Source organism: Lissotriton helveticus, chromosome 11 (genome assembly GCF_964261635.1).
Source record: "Lissotriton helveticus chromosome 11, aLisHel1.1, whole genome shotgun sequence".
In the NCBI taxonomy this organism is placed as follows: domain Eukaryota; kingdom Metazoa; phylum Chordata; class Amphibia; order Caudata; family Salamandridae; genus Lissotriton; species Lissotriton helveticus.
In genome coordinates this window covers 369,887,254-369,904,497 of record NC_136072.1, presented here as the reverse complement: position 1 = coordinate 369,904,497, position 17,244 = coordinate 369,887,254, and the positions used below count along the sequence as shown (strand labels likewise).

Sequence of the window (17,244 nt, the reverse complement as noted above, 5' to 3'; positions counted from 1 at the left end):
ATATACTGTTGGTAACCTCTTTTCCTTGGTGTGTTTTAGACTGACGCCACTGTGTCTACGACTATAATGATTTTCTTATTGTATAGTGATTCGGTTTCTGGCATACCTTCTCCTTTTAACTCTATTGGTAAGGAGAATATTCTATAAGTAATTATGTTGATATCATATGGAACATTGTTTAACTGTCGTAATTGTGGGTTTCGATGCAGACCTATTGTTAAATTTGGCTTTATGTGAATAAACAACGGGTGAAGGTAATCTGGCACGGTCAACATTCATACGTTTAGGGGTTATAGAGGAATGTGAGAAATGTACATGGGACAAATGAAACGTCATTATCCTTTTGCAAGGCAGTAGGTTTGAACAGACCCGACGAGAAAACTTTGAGGACTAATTCTGTCTGCAGGGACATGACTCTGGCTAAGGCTGCTTCGGCACTTTTACAGATTTAAAGAAAACATATTTCTAGTCTCACCACACATCCGTATTGGCAAATTCAAGTGATATTTTTGCCTGATAACAACATGAGGAGAAAATAATGTAGAGCAAAATGCATAAGTATCACAAGTGACAGTTTATTAAGGTAACAAAAATATGATGACTTAATGTAGCTGTAGAGGAATGCTAAAACATAAAATTACTTTATTAAAAGACATCAAGTATAAATACTACGTAAACAAATAAATATATCAATTTCAAATATATTAAACAGAGCCCACACTCCATTCACGTTACAGAAAGAAAGTAACATTAATAAGCAATATAGGGACTCTTGGGAAACTACATGGAGCACAGTCTGAGCTGAATTGTTTTCAGTGTTCATGCCAGTTCCTATATCCTGATGTGGTGCAACATCTTTGGTATCAGCCTCCTTCCCAGAAGCACCAAACACTGCCCAGTATTCTCTTCAACAATTCTACTCATCCTCAGCACATGAAGCAGATCTATACGGAGTATTTGTCCTCTAGGCTGGGCTGTGAAGGTTAACATTCGTGCAATGTGTAACGTTACTGCAAAAGCATGTAGACCAATGTTGTCCATTCGCTGAAAATGGCACAACAGCTACCTGTTAAATGGTTCTTTAAAGGATCAGAAACGAATTTGGAGCTCCTTGGTTCACTTCCAAGATAGTGTGTCGCACCTAGGCCTGCCACCTCCAACAGGAGTAGTGAAGGACGAAATGGATCAGAAACAATTTTTTATTTATTAAAGTTATGTTCTTGGTAGCAGTTGAGTTGAAACTTCACACATCATCAAAGGCACAAGTGATGCTTGTGGCGACAATTGCTGGATACAAGAGAACATATTCAAGCCTGGTTCACAGAAGCCGAATAGCTCATGGATTTTCAAGAGCCTAATTGGACTGTAAATTGTCCTTGGAGAAGGCTTATGAAATTGAGGAGCTGTCCTCAGGGACCTTGAGATCTTATTATTTTGGCAGCATTGTGAGCTCTTAGACTGATATAATGAGAGTCAGAGTAAGTTAGAGAGGTGATGATGTCTGTAAAACTTTATCCTGAGGTACTCTTCCCCAGCCCTGCCAAATCCTTCTATGACTGAGCACAGTATTCACTCAGTGTGCGCAAACTGAGTCAGAGTCTTCTGGCTCTCCTTCTTCAGCTCCTCGATGTGCAAGTCTAGCCGCTCCAAGAGTTGCTGTGATCGCAGCTCTTCTTCATCCAGGAAGCGAGTGGATATGGACCGATCAGGTGAGGCAGGTGTAGGGTGCTGAAAAAAGGTATACAATTGTTAAACAAGGAAAAGATAAACAATGAATCTCTAGTACATTAACTCTCAGGGATCATTTTTTCCACAAAGTCTGTTCTTGCACACAACAAACTGTCAGAGTCAATTTGATAATCAAGCATTCAAACAAACTGATGAGGAACTGTTGTTCCTGTTCTCAGAAAAGCCTGATAATATTGAATCTTTCTGATGTGCTTTGACCCAGTCAGGGAGAAACCAGTCTTTAATCTTTGACAGCAAAATTCTGATCCTTTAACTGATTGCCATCTAGTGCGCACTACACAGAAAACTGGCAAACATTCCGCCTCTTGCAAACAGTTCTCCCTTCACCTTCATGTTTTTGAACCACCCTTTATCACAAAGCGACAATCCAGAAGCACCCCACGTCTCAGTGTTGCTTGGGGTGCCAGTAAAATGCAAGATAAAAATGCCAGAGTAAACTTTTCTGGTATGCAAAAAATGCCACTGTCAGCATTTTATTAACAATTGAGGGTGCTGATCTGAAGTTGTAAAGCACAACACTGACTTAACTTAGCACCCCCAGAGAGCACGCAATGGTGAGAAATTGATAAATCCCATAGGTCTACACAAAATCTGTAAGGTGTTGGTTTCTGCTAATTGCTATCAAATAGATTCTTAATTTTACTTTGTAAGTAGCAGGAAACGTGTCTCATAATTACGCATTGTGTGCCAAATGTCGGTTACCTCCTCATGGATATCAACTTCCTATGCAGATATGGGTTTCAAACCCTGAGTGGCGGATGCCGGTCTCAAGATAGCCATTTACAAACCAAAATCATTTGACAATGTTGTAGGCACTACTGTATTTACCAGTATCTTCTTAAGAATCTAGGTTACTTGCACCCTGGAGGTATTGTATACTGCAGGCTATAACACCACCTTCGCAACCTATGGCAGAGCACTTTTCCTCAACAAAGAAACAGCGACCAGGTCAGTTCCCATACCACGTCTTCAGTTCCCAGTGCTGCTCAAGGTTTTGACTTTGAAGCATCAGGAACATTTTCTATAAGCACAGAAAGAGTGAGCACAGACTGTGTTTCATAGCCACCTGACAACTGTGATGCCACTGCCAGGGCCTGACTAACCTACCAGGACCAGGCGTTTTTATGGGTTGGCAGTGTGGAGCCCGGTTTTACTCAGACTGGGGCCAATTTTCTTGCCAATTGCAGCAATTTTAAATGAACAATTCAAAAACACATGATTTTAAAATATCCTTTAAGCACGCTTTAAAACCATTTGTTTTTGCATTGTTTATTTTGAAGTACAGCAAGTACAACATGGCCAGCACTGGCAAGTCCCCAGCAGCAAAACTGGCCCCCACCCTGCCAGTCCACCAAAATGCCCGGTAGCCAGTCCAGCCGTGGCCACTGCCCTAAATCAGCTTTGGAGAACACACAGTAGGAGGTCAGAAAGGTTAAGGTGATTATTCAAATGTGTCGTCGTGATCAAAATGTCAGCTTTAAATAACTTAAAAATGAGCTGTAGTTGACCCAGCTGACACTCTCGTCTAAATTCAGCTGGGACTACACGCCCTTGCTATGCCTGTTACCCCAATTAGATCCCAAACATAAAAATCCAGGAGTTACCTTCCTTTGTTCTTTTTTAATCGAGTAGTGCTTGGGTCGGTAGAACAGGAATTCTCCAAGGTTTTCAAACTGTTCTTACTTTTCTTTTATGCTGATTCGGATAACATCCCATTACCCGTGGGCTGGTGCTAACTCGTCTTAGCCTTAATGTCTTAGAATGCCAGGCTTTCAAAGTATTTTCAACACTAGCATAGCACTGTTGGCTGTCTAGTTCAACAACCACACAGTAGATATAGAGCTCCAATGGTCCACCATTAACTTATGAGCATTGGTTCGAACTTCTGAAAACAGAACGCCTTTTGCCCCATGTCATAAATGGTCAAATAAACCAATAAAATGCCAAAACAAAACATGTGATCTTACCTCACCATTGGACCCGGCATCCTTAGCACTCACAAATTGTGACAGACAAAGGCAGGATCGGGCAGAGGGGTGCTTTTATGGACTTGGAGCTGTAACATTCTGTCGGCTTTGTACAATGTCATTGTAACATCTCCGAAGCAAGAACACATCTTCTCTGAGCAACATTACAGTACAACAGACAGATTCTAGACCTGGTTTCTATTAGCATGGGAGAACACGGGTAGACTCTTGAAAACCGGTTTGGGGTGTTTTCTTCATTTTCCCTGCGACTCACTCTTTTTTTTGGAATATTACATTTTATCCACTTATGGCTACCTTATATGTTTCTAAACGTTCCAAGCAAGTTAAAGGGTCTAGGGAGAACATTACAAAGTCAGGGAAGGGGGGGGGGAAACATATAGCCAAGTACCTGAACATTTATGACCATTTACTTCATATGGATGCCGTGGAATCGCGGGAATCAAGGAATGAGAAGAGCAAGTAAAAATGTGTGCTAAATATGACGGTATAAAAGGCACAGCTGCTGTGAATAAGAATAACCTCCTGTACATCGAAAGTGAAGGGATTGTCCCTGGCTCCACCTTGAGAAATCTAATGCTCGTCTCTCTCTCTCAAGGTACTTTATTTCAGTAACAAATCCTAAAAAGCTGTATATAAAAAAAACATGCAGTGTCACACAATTCATTGTCATAATAACAATGATGCACAACATAGGACAGGAGGGAAGAAAAAGCTCAACGGAAAATTTGCATCAAGCAAAGACCAGTGCCAAAAACCTAGAAAACGGTTGACTATGCCAACCGACTACGCTAGCAACCCTCCTGAGAGCTGGTGGACCTGGTGTCATGGAGAAAAAACCCTCGTCCCCAAGCATAAGTCCATGACAATCGATCAGTAATAATGCAGCAACTGTATAACACACAAAAGGCGTTAATAAAATGCAATTAAATAAATCAGAAAGAACATTCGAGATATAAGCTTATATGTCCATGTTGGAAAATAATATACATATTCTCAATAAAACATCCATTCAAAGACCCCAGCATGTATTAAAACGAATTATAAGCCTTTGCCTTTCATATTTCTAATTAAATACACAATTTGCAAAAATCTGCCCCGGTCAAAGACCTTAAGAAGCCAATTATTGGTCAAAAATAATCGGAGTGCTGTTTGGAAAGTACGAAAACCATGGGTAAGGCACAAAGGTCTTATCCATTTGCATCTGTGTTTTACATAAGTTGGACAGAAAAATAGGACATGTTCAATGTTTTCAACAGTATTATTGGTACACAGCTCGCATAAACCGGCATTGTCAGAGGCATTAACCCACTAAGCTGTGTGCATATTTATTTCAAGGACTCCAAAACGCAAGATGAGCAGGGACATAGTCAATTATGGTTGAATAGAGTCTAGATATACTTTATACGTAGAAAATTGCTTATGAAGAATGAACCTATTAATGAAGGAGCCTAGAGGAATGCGTTTGAGCGGGGCAAGATGGATATATTCCCAAAATGCTGCTTTAATAACCCCTTTGAGCACTGGGTGATTGTACAGGGGTTATCCCATAGATCGTCTAAGCCCAATTTCCGGAAACATTGGCAAATGTGCTGGAACGACTGAAGGTTGCTGTTACCGGCCGCTGACAATCTCCTTTAAGGCTTCTCTATATACACCCAGTTTCTCAGTAGCCTGCAACCTAGTCCAAAATGAAAAAGGTCGCAGGGCAGCACAGAACTCGATATGTATGAGATTGTCAATAAAAAGGGGAATTACTCAAAAGTTCGATGGGTAACAGAAGAGTACCCCAATTGTCAGCCCCATACAGTGCTGCAGTTTTGCCTTTGGGTCAGTAGACCTGAACATCTGGTGAAATGGCCCTGGATCGGGCTGTCGTAAAGAATTTCATAACGGCAGCTGCTTTGTGGGTGAGAGTGGCCTCGCTCTTCTCTAGATGCGGGCACCAACAAAGTCTATATTCAAACTTAATTCCCAGAAACTCTGAACTAGCTACTCTATCTAGGACTTTGTCTTCCAGTCTGATTTTCTCCTTATACATTTTACATGGGATTAAGGTCATTATCACTGACTCTGAGGTGCTAATTTCCAGGCCCTAAAGGGTCTGGGAAATCGAGATGGTATCATCGGCAAACAACAGTGCTGGGATGGTTAGCCGATTTAACTTGGGAGAATCATTGAGGCAACCATTACAATGGTCAATTATATTACTTATGTATAATGAGAAAAGCATAGGGGCCAGAACACACCCATGTCTCACCCCCCTCCTGAACGGAATAAGTTCTGAAAGTTCACCATTACTGTCCCACTTGACCAGGGCGTAATTGCCTTTGTGGAGCCTCTCCATGATGTTAAGAAGGGAAGGTGGAATGCCCATGGATCGAAGTGTTCACCATAGGAGAGATCTTGGAACAAGATCAAATGCAGCTCATAGGTCAACAAGGACAATATATAGATCAGGATTCTCCAACGAGTAGCTTGTGAACTACGGGTAGCTCTCCAGCTACCTGTAAGTAGCTCTCCTGTGTGCATCCAAGAGCTTGTGAACTACGGGTAGCTCTCGAGCTACCTGTAAGTAGCTCTCCTGTGTGCATCCAAGCCTACTGAATCACATTTTGCTTGGTTGAATTAATAGATGTATGTCAAAACAGTAGTCAAGGCAAAAAGGTGTGTATTTGCAGAATTCATAAGCTGATGTTTTAAAAAAAATGGTTGAATTTCCAAAACATATTTAAAGCTGATTTTTGAGTGGTAAATCATGTTCCGCGACTTATTACTAATATTATTAATTTCACACCAGGGGCACTGGATCTGTGGCTGGCATATATAAGATACATAGAGGCATTTCAAACTGACAAAGCACTTTTTCCATTATTATTGGCAACCCTGATTAATGCACTGATGTGATCCGATCGCTGCAGGTAATCTTGCATTTGGCGGTCACAAATGTAATGTGGTCACTATTACAACACTAATAATAGTAGTATGTGATGATTTTCATTGAACATAAGTAGTTCTTATACAAAAGAATATAGTTGATCTTTGGTTAGCTTAGTGTACGTCCATAAGCTCACTGTCAATGAGAAGACTGGATCGACTGTCCCTATTCTGGCTCTAAAATCTGCTTGAAAGCGTGACAAAATGTTGTTTTGCAGCATGCAATCTTCCAATTAATTAAGGACCCGGCAAGCAAAAACCTTTTGAAGATAATCTAAAAGGCTTATGGGCCTATAGTTCGAGGGAAGACCTTTGTAACCTTTCTTATAAACTGGTATTATTTCCCCTAAAAGGTAGATGGAACGTGGTCAACTGCAACAACAGAGTTGGACAACATGTTAAATGTAAGGTACCCAAATTGTTGGTTACGATGGAATAAATCTCCTGGTGTTTTATCAGGTCCAGGAGTCTTACCTGGTTTTAAACTCTCTGTGGCATCCAGGGTTTCGGTCATGGAGAAAAAGCCAGGGTGCAAGAATGTGAAAGATTATCAACCACTATTGAGTGGACAATACCTTGGGGGGCAGTAACTATGGTGATTCTACCGCAGAGTATAGTTGTGCAAAATGATCCCTGTCAGACCTAGCATCTACTTTAACACCATTAATTTTGTGTCAGCTAGCAATATCCAATAAAAAATAATCAGCCAGGCTATTATTTAAGTCTGTAGTGAAAGAAGGTGATCTATGTTGGTGCAACAAGGACCTACCATTACAGGTACCCAAGCTAGTTGACCGGCTGCAACCGTGTGGGAAATGCATGCTGCAGAGTCAATAGTAGGAATACCCATCTGTTCATCTTCATCATCTGGTATGAGTTTTATACATTCTAGGGGCTCGAACATGATGTTAAAACTACCCCCTATGAGGATAGGATACATTTAAGCCGCCAAGTAATGATCCAACGTTACAAGCATGGGAAGCTTCTTATGTCTCGCTAGGGGGTGGTTATGCAGATTACATGTGTGTAGGGTTTCTTGTCCAATTCCCTCAAGGGATATACCCAATTTTTAGAGTTACATTGTGCAAAGATCTTTACCCAGACCAATAGATCTCCAGACACTCTGCCAGAGGGGGGGGGGACACAGCTGCAGTGAAACAAGTAAAACAACCTGGGCAGAAAGCAGGTTGAGTTAGCCAAGTTTTTTGAAAAAGGCATATATGAAAATCGTTCACATAAGTGAGCCAATCCGGTTTGCTTAGTTTATAGTTAAGACCAGCTATATTCCAGCAGAGCAGCCATTTTGGAGTGATTCACACACCTCAGTGTCTGTAGTAAAACTTAAAATTGGGGACTGGGGTGGGGGGTGGGAGGGTGTGATGTTAATCTAGAGAAAGTTGGACCCCTATGTGATTTGAACCCCTGCTTGAGTTTTGATCTAGACTCATGGCCAGGTTAATGGCGCAGGACGTTGAACTTGTCTAACTGTTGATCAGGGACCGAGTCAGCTAGCTGGGGAAGACCTTATTGTCTATTAGGTGCCTCGACTTAAGCATTAATGAGTCTGTCAAAATCCTTTCAGCCTGCCAGTGGCGCAAAATGATTAAATACTCTTACAGGTTTTCGGGACCGGTGTCCTATCTCCATACGGGAGGTCACCAGCCCCAGACAAGGGGCATGCAAGAGCGTTTGATTAAAAATATCAAGCGGTAATACACCGATATATAAACCTGGGTGCGTGCTACTCCCACATTGATTTAAGATGTACCATGCCAAATCAGGATATTTACAATAAATGTTGACAAAATCTCCCGAAAAACTTTTCTTGGCATACTTAATTAGCCAGTGACACACCTTAGTTTGGTTCGGTAGGTGACTCAATCACGTCAGAGCACAAGGGTGGAACATTACTAAGGATAACTACATACAGACACGCATTGGGTGGCAGATTAATACTGTCACAAAACGTTTCCCTTAAGGGCACAGCTGTAGTAGCAGTAGTGGTTGTTTCTCTACGACGCCCCAATCCAGCATTCTCTGTCTGTTAGCTCTAGTACTGGCCTTGTTCCCTACTTGTTCCAAAGAGGCTTGTGTGAGCTTCAATGCTCAGGAAAGGAGGTGGGAGCCAAGAGTGGTTCTGGACGAACACCGGACCCTGCACAACCACCCTCAAAATCCAGGCCTGAACATGGGTGACAAGTAGGACAGGACAAACAGAAGGAACAACTGGGGTGGGAAGGATTAGAAAAACGCCTCCTTATACCCCTGGTGCCCTCTTTCTCAAGCATTCCTATTTGCTCAAGTAGAGGGCTAATGAAGACTCGTGCAAAAAAGTAGGGGACCCCCTCTAAAGAGGTACTTGCAAGGTCAGGGAGAAGAGGGGAGAAGCATCCATTACAAAGAAAAGAACTCCCTCATGACCTAAATTACTTTTTGTTCTGATTCAGCACAAATTCAATATGGGCTAAACATAGAATTTAAACAGCAACAAAGTGCAACAACCTACAAATCTTCATCTGTCTTAACATTGTTTTTTTGTTTTCTTTCTTTTATCAAAATTATTTTTATAATTTCTTTTATCAACTTTGCACATAAAATTACTCTGACCAACATATACACATATTATTACAAAATAATGACTGTCATACATTAGCATTAAATAATCCCAGGTAGAGAGACAGATAGCAACTTTTCAACAGGCTCTCATTCATACACACCTCTTCCACTACATTCACACCACATTCATATCTACATACATCTGGAAAGTGGGAGACAATAGATTGTTTTAGGTCTCCACGACCATTAAAGGATACTGCATACAGCAGGATCTGAATAGCATTGGTCGACAAGTTTCGGTGGCTTGAAGTGTAAATAAACACCACCTTCTTCAGGACCTGCCAGAGAACAGACCAAAAGTCGCTCAACCCAGGGGGAACTCACAATCCTACTCCACAAGTCTTATTTATACTTTTATGTTCAATTTGAGTGATTGCTACTTCTGTGTTTATGTGTTTCGCCAGTCCTTTTAGGGCAACGTCTTATATAGGGGTATACGCGAGTAATATTTCAATCCAGATTCCATCAAAGCTTCACTTTCATGGCCAAAGTCTCGACTGGCATCACATCAGGGAATCCATCACGCAATATGTCTGATTGAGTATGGACATATTGCGTTCAGAGAACCTGCCAAGTGTTGAACCACCAAGGAAATGCCTTGATGTTCCAGCCATGTCCAGAGGCGGAGGGCCTCCTGACATAGGGTCCACGACCACACCCTGCCCTGTTTGTTACAATACCACATGGCAGTGGTGTTGTCTGTGAACACCTGCACTACTCTTCCCCGGACAGAGGGAAGGAATGCCTTCAGTGCAAGATGAATTGCCAGGAACTCCAGTAGGCTGATGTGAAGCCCGGACTCCGCTGGAGATCAGAGGCCTCTGATCTCTGCCTCTCCCATGTGGTCGCCCCATCCCAGAAGGGAGGCATCCGTCAACACTGTGTACTCTGGTTGGGGAAGGGAGAGGGACCTGCCACTGACCCAATCCTGGTTTGTGAGCTACCACTGCAGTTGTTGAGCAGTGCCCTCCGAGATTTGGACGTAATCGGACAGATTTCCCTGATGCTGCACCCACTGGAACTTCAGGTCCCACTGCAGAGCCCCCATATGCCACCTGGCATGATTGATCAGCATGATGCAGGAGGCCATGTGGCCCAGCAGCCTCAGGGTCATTCTGACCGAAACCCGGAACAAGGGCTGAAAGATCGGAATCATAGGCTAAATGTCCCAGACTCGCTGTTCGGGAGGATAGACCCGAAACTGCGTTGTGTCCAGAACCGCTCCGATGAAGAGAAGCTTCTGAGAGGGAATCAGGTTTGACTTCGGCACATTGATGGAGAATCCCAGCTGATGCAGGAGGTCTGCCATAGTCTGGAGGTGGGAAACGACTGCCTGTGGCGAGCCCGCCTTCAACAGCCAGTCGTCGAGATAGGGGAAGACTGAAACCTCTGATCTGCGCAGATGAGCTGCAACCACAACCATCACTTTCGTGAACACCCGAGGAGCGCTGGTAAGGCCAAAAGGGGAGCACGGTAAACTGAAAGTGCTCATGGCCTACCGTGTACCACAGGTAACGCCGGTGGGCGGCAGGACGGGGATGTGAAAATAAGCGTCCTGCAAGTCCAACGTTACCATCCAGTCTAGCGGGTTAGGGAAGACAAGACCTGAGCAAGTGTCAACATCTTGAACTTCTCCTTCCGGAGGAAGCAATTGACATTCCTAAGGTCCAAGATAGTATGCAGGCCCTTGTCCTTCTTGGGAACCAGAAACTAGTGGGAGTAACCACCACAACCTACTTCTGGGACAGGAATGTGCTCGATATCTCCCATGGCCAAGAGAGCCATAACTTCCTGCTAGAGAACAGCCAGATGATCCTCCAACATGCGGTGGTAACGAGGTGGCATGGCTGGAGGGGTAGTTTCGAAGAGGAGGGAGTAGCCCCTTCAGACTATCTGCAAAACCTACCTGTCTGAGGTGATGGTGCGCCAGTGGGGGAGGTGATGGGCCTGAAAGGTCGGACTAGGAGGGTTTGGAGGCTGCTGCAGAGGGGGGTGGGGGGTGTTGGTAACTGGCCCACCTGCTTGCCCCCTGAACCACGATGATGGTTCCCACGTCCCCGGCCGCGCGAAGGTTGGGTAACATTCCGCGAAAGGGGCGCAAAGCAGACAGCGCTGAAAGGAGGAGAGGCCCAAGGACATGCCCATAGCCAGAGAGTCCTTGAATCGCTCTAGGGCATTGTCTGCTTTGTTGGCAAAAAGGTGACAGCCATCAAAGGGCATGTCCATCAAGGTGTTCTGGACATCCCCCGAAAAGCCAGTAGACCTCATCCAGGCGTAGAGACGGAGCGCTACCGACGATGAAATGGTCCTGCCCAGAGAGACGGCGTTGTCCAACCCACAACGGATCGTAAACTTCGCTGCATCCCTCCGGCGGCAACAGCCTGGGAGAGCACTGCCCGGGCCTCCTCCGTACACTGAGGCAGCACTTGCGCCTCCATATTCCACACGGAGTGCGAATAATAGCCCAAGAGACATGAGGTGTCTAGCCTTTTGGATTCCCTTTCCGGTGGAGCGGTAGGGAAGGCGCTTTTGGAGGTAGAGGCTTGGACCACCAAGCTCTCCGGGGTGAGGCGTTGGGAGAGGAAAGTAGGGTTGCCCGGAGCTGGGCGGTGGCGTTGGGCGATCATCCTGTCCACGGGAGCCCCAGTGTTGAGCCTGGACCAGGTGCCCAAAAGGATGTCGGTGAGGGCCTCATTAAACGGAAGCAGGGGCTTCTCAGTCAGGAGGTTAGTCCTGACCACCACCGTAGGAAGCTCGAGGTTAAGAGCCTCGGCCACCCTATGCAAAACCACAGCTATAACGCTCCCTCCTCCGTAGCCACGGTAGGAGGAGACAACATGCCAACGTCGGGTGAAGCGTCAAGACCACTGGCCTCCCCCAGTTCCTCTCTCCAGTCCTGGTCAGACCCTAGCTGGTCAATTAAAGGGTCACCTGACCACACAGAGTCCTCCTCATCATCCTCTGGGTGCCACTGTTGTTGGAAAGGGACCCAAGGAGTGAACAGGGGCAAGAAAACCCCACCCGGCGCTGGATCCGGATTCGGTCGTCACCGGTCCCGTGTCGCGTCCACGTCGGGAAGGAGGCTGGGGCAACGCCAGCTGGGGGGCCAACCGGCGTCGGGCACGGTAGTGGTGCCGTCTGAAGCGGCACCGGTGGAGGTGTAATGAGGTCAAGCGAAGACCTAGGCCCCCCAACCGAGTCCGCGGGGCCCAAAGGCACGCCAGCAGGGTCGGTCCACCCAAAAATGGCATGCATTGCCTAGCAGAATGTACGAAGTTGGGCGGGGGCTGCTTTGGGTCCTGGAAAGGGAGGGAAGCTCGGACTCGGCCTTTCAGGCTCCGCGCGCGGAGCCGTGGGAGTGGCACCACCCGGCACGCCTCGTCGAGTCGCCCGACCGACGAGGAGATGGCGAAGAGCGACAATGCTTCTTCGACTTCTTTTTATGCTTCGACCTACCCGACTCCGAGTGCGAAGACTTCAGTGACTTCGAGCCAGACTGATAGTGGCTCCGCGACCAGTCCCTCGACCTCCCTCTCGACCGGGACCTTGAATGGCACGGAGCCACCTGCCGTAGTTCAAGCAGCTTTAGGAACCGCTCCCGCAATGCTGTGGGTCAACAACTGACAGTTGGAGCACGACTTGGGATTGTGGTCGCGCTCCAGGTAAAAGAGGCACACGCGGTGCGGATCTGTCACCGGCATCAATCGGTTACAGGAACCGCAGGCCTTAAAACCGGGCATCTCTCGTGCAGCTGTTTGGAATCGGAGACTCGAAACAAGAAGTCGACAAAAGTTGAGAAAAACGTAGTCAAAAAATGACTGAGGCACCGCTCTTCCCGGATTTGCTGGCGCGGAAAAAGAAAAACTGACATCAGCACGCGAGGGTGGCGTCTAAATAGCTGCCGCGACGTGAAACCGGCAACCACAACGCCGACACTAACGCAGAGCCGACCGACGCCACCTTCCGACGCGCAGAGGTACTGCTGACGAAAAATCTTTCCGGATCCAGTCTGACGCCTGGGGGTAACTCTAAGGTAAGGAATCTATAACTAACGTATTTCTTTCAGATGTCCGACCGACCGCTTATACATTTGGAGAGCGGACTTTGATCTTGGAGATATGTATACTCCGTTGCAACAGAGTATACATACTGTCAATATATAATTCAAGCCTTAAGTCCCCAAAAGTAAAAAAGTAACGCAGGCTGAAAAGACAGCACTGACTGAAAGCATCACAGATAATAAAACCTGGCCTACTCCAATTAAAAAACTGTGACTGCTTTTTTACCCACACAATACCAAAAGTAAACACTATTTCAGTTTTGTGATAGTTTTCGTTATCATTTGTTGTAGAAAAGTACTGCTTTTTGACATGGTCACCCTCACTTTTTGCCTGGTATTTCAAGCAATTTTGATAGAAGTACACACAGTTCCTGCTGTCCAGGAGGTCCCCAGTGCCAGGTATCTTTTCCTAAAGCTGCACAATTGTTCCCCCAATGGCAACACCTTAAGTCCCTAGTAAATGGTACCCCTGGTACCTAGGGTAGGGAGGCTAAAGAGGGTCGCTAATTGCTGCAGCATGTATTGTGCCACCCTAAGGCATCCCTCAGCACACTCATGCAAACTGCCATTGTAGGCTGTGTGACATGGTGCAGAGAAAAGTGAAGACACACCATAGCACACCTCTTGTGTGCCACGCCGTAAGTCACACTTATAGCACGCCTGACAAGCCTTAAGGCAGGGTGCATTATATTAAATGTGAGGACATATCTTCCATATGGCCATGTTTGAACTGGGGTGGCAGAGTGGGCTAAAGAACGGTGATGGATTAAACCCAGATCTGTTGACTGGGTGTGAGTGTTTGATTGGTTCAGATGCTCCGTCCATCACCACCCCCTTTTGTACCGCTTTGTCGCCATAAGTTGGCAGGGTATGCTCAGTGAGTCCCTTGCTCACTTTGCCACTGGATTCAAGCAAGCCTGGCTGAAGACGGCTGGAATGCCAGAAAACGGTCCTAGGAAGCTTGTTTCCGGTCCAGGGAAGGCATGGCTTGGCAGTTCGGGCTGGACTGTTCCCATGAGGCACAGGGTCAGACTGATTTGCATATGGCCATGTCTGAACTGGGGTGGCAGAGTGGGCTAAAGAACGGTGATGGATTAAACCCAGATCTGTTGACTGGGTGTGAGTGTTTGATTGGTTCAGATGCTCCGTCCATCACCACCCCCTTTTGTACAGACATATCTTCATGAGCAGATATGCCCCTGTAATGTCCAAGATTTGACATGGACATTGCCAGTGAACAAGGAAGGAATCTTGAGTATATGTACTGGGCACTGGTGATTACGAGTTTCCAGCTACATGATGGCTTCACTGAAACTAAAGATGTTTGGTATTAAACATCTTGTATTAATTAGAGCACGCTGATTCCAGTGATGGATTGATTAATACATGCACCCAGAGGGCACCTTAGAGGTGCCCCCTGAAAACCTACCAACCTCTAATGTACTGGCTGACAGGTGTAGGCCAGCCTGCCACAGCAGACATTTTACCAACCCTCTGCCAGTGAGAGCCTGCGTTCTCTGAGGGCAGAAACAATGTCTGTTTTGGCCAGAGGCATTGTCACTTCTTCCAAGCAGGAATGCTAATCAGTGTATCAAGGCAGAAGGCTTCAAGGGCCTCTGTCGCCTTTGATAAGCAACCCCAGCTTCCCTTAGGCTTGGGAGATGCCACCCCCTGCCCTGCATCCCATTTGGCACCAGGACAGGTGTGAAAATTAGCTAGTCAGGCGGAGGGTTCCCCATCAGGCTTGTTCCACCCCTAATGTGGGCTACCCGAAGTGAACACGAAAACTAGAATTCCACCATCTTTGTTTTTGGTGGAATTAAGCTCTCTGGGTTCGGGTTATTGCCACTTCCCACAGTAAGTGGTCATATAGATGGGGTGTAGTCACCCTAAAGGTAAGCAGTTCATTGACTACTACAGGTCACTCCCATTAATACTCTTATATTGAGTATTTAGGAGGCACCTCTGATGCCAGGAAATTCGATTTGACGGATACAGAAGAAGACTATAAAGAAGATCCACTTAAAAGCGAGAGCTGAAGATTGCTGTGTACTTTTGCCGCCAAACACTGCCTGCATGCACCAGTCTTGACATCTGTGACCAAGTGAATCGTCCTTCATCTGAGCAACTGACAAGAACCCTGGTAGACTCCCAGCACTTCGCAATTTGCCAGCAATCTCACTTGGAGTGGAGTAGCTACTCCTCTGCTGTCCACAGGCACCGAAGATGTAGAGTCTGGTTTACGGTGTTGACGCTCCCTGGCCAGACCAGAGCAGCAGCCCCCCAGGATAAGGTACTTGTGCTCCTGAAGGTCAGAATTATCCCCCAACTGAGTAAGAGGACACCAGGACTGACCAGAGTCGCACAGCATCAATACCCAGGGTACTGAAACACTTGCAGAAACCAAGGCCTGTTAGTCTCATCGGGACTTTAACAGCACCGAGACCGAGTAGCCATCGAGAGACATGTGCGTGCCACAGACCCACTTCTAGAGTGACCCAGTTGTCCTGATTTCTGCCCCCTGTACCGGCGGGACCACAAACCACGAGGGCCTTGGACGCACACAGCCCAACCAACCTATCTAGTCTGCAGTCGAGCATCCCAGCCCCGGTACCCGAAAACCAGCTGTTCCCTCGTGCTCCCAAGACTCTTGTGACCACAGAAGCCCATTGGGAACTACCAGACTTGTCCCCAAGTCCCCCTCTGCAGCCTGTTACTAGGTGGCCCACTTCTTTCCTCTGGTGTAGATCACAAAGCTAAAAATCTGACCTGCACCTCTGCACCCGGGTAAGTAACGAGAAACTGCTAGTGTTACTTTGGACCATGCTCCTCGACGACCCTAAGTCCAGAAGGAGACCCCCCTCCCCCTGAAACCGACCATAAATAACTGATGGCTACATATTAATTTTTTGCCCATAGGAAAGCATTGCTGTGTAAAGACGCATTTAAGTGAACATTTTACTTATCTGTAAAAATCAATATTTAAACATTTTTTTACTTGATAACAAAGCTCTTGGTATCAAAATTTACATAAAAATAAGACTTATTTTTCTAAATTGGTGTCACATTTGTTCTTGAGTGAGTCTAATTTATGGCCTCTGATTACAACAAATACTTAGCACTACCTGCGATAAGCCTAAACTGATCGTCCACACTACTGCAAAAGAGAACATTTAGTTTTATCATTTTTGCCTCTGTAAACCAATATGGGTTGCCTGGACTCTTTACACAGTGCACCTCATTTTGGTCCACTATATAAAGAGCCAGCTTCCTACACTTGCATCATGTGTTAGGCCTTTGTAAACTTAAAAGGTTTAACCTAAGCTTTGCCAACACAGCAACATAGGCAAAGCATGGGTGCAGCCTTGCAAGCTATACCAACACAAAGAATAGGGGCACACAGGGCAACGCAACACAGATGGCCTGAATGAGAAGGAATGAATGAAGATTGGTTACGCCCAAGGAAGGGGAAGGGTGGAAAAAGGGCAGCTTCTAGTTGGGTCAGATAAAGGTACCACAGTGGAATGTTACCTCATTTTTTTTGCCTAAAGTGGTGCATGTGCAGTGCCCGTATGTTTCTCCATGGCTGCCCCAAGTAAATATTCCTTTAAAATGCTCTAAATTTAAAATAGACTCTATGTGAAGATCACAGCTAATAATCATTCCCATTTCGAGCTGGACCTTGCGGTAAAGGTATTCAGCCTCAAGGATACCAGAGTGGCTACAGCTTCCTGCTTTGCCCGCTGGAGGGTTTTGACGCCCAAAATAGTAACCGAGCTGAAGGTAAAACCTTTTATTGAGGCAGCAAATCTATCCATTTCGAGCTGCGCACTTGGTGGCCATGAAATCTAGCTTTATACCACTCGGAGCTTTTGGTGTCAAAACTAATGGCTTCTG

At 45.8% G+C, this 17,244-nt stretch overlaps 1 protein-coding gene across 2 annotated transcripts in view; it reads right to left on the bottom strand.

Annotated features, from left to right (window-relative positions):
* Window positions 1-555: 555 nt before the first annotated feature.
* CEP63 (centrosomal protein 63) overlaps window positions 556-17,244 on the bottom strand; it is a 408,460-nt gene continuing 391,771 nt past the window's right edge. For both annotated transcript variants that reach the window (XM_078665801.1, XM_078665802.1), the window contains one exon: window positions 556-1,728. In XM_078665801.1, coding sequence (XP_078521927.1) covers window positions 1,570-1,728 — 159 coding nt within the window. In that variant the 3' untranslated portion in view covers window positions 556-1,569. The remainder of the gene's footprint in view (window positions 1,729-17,244) is intronic.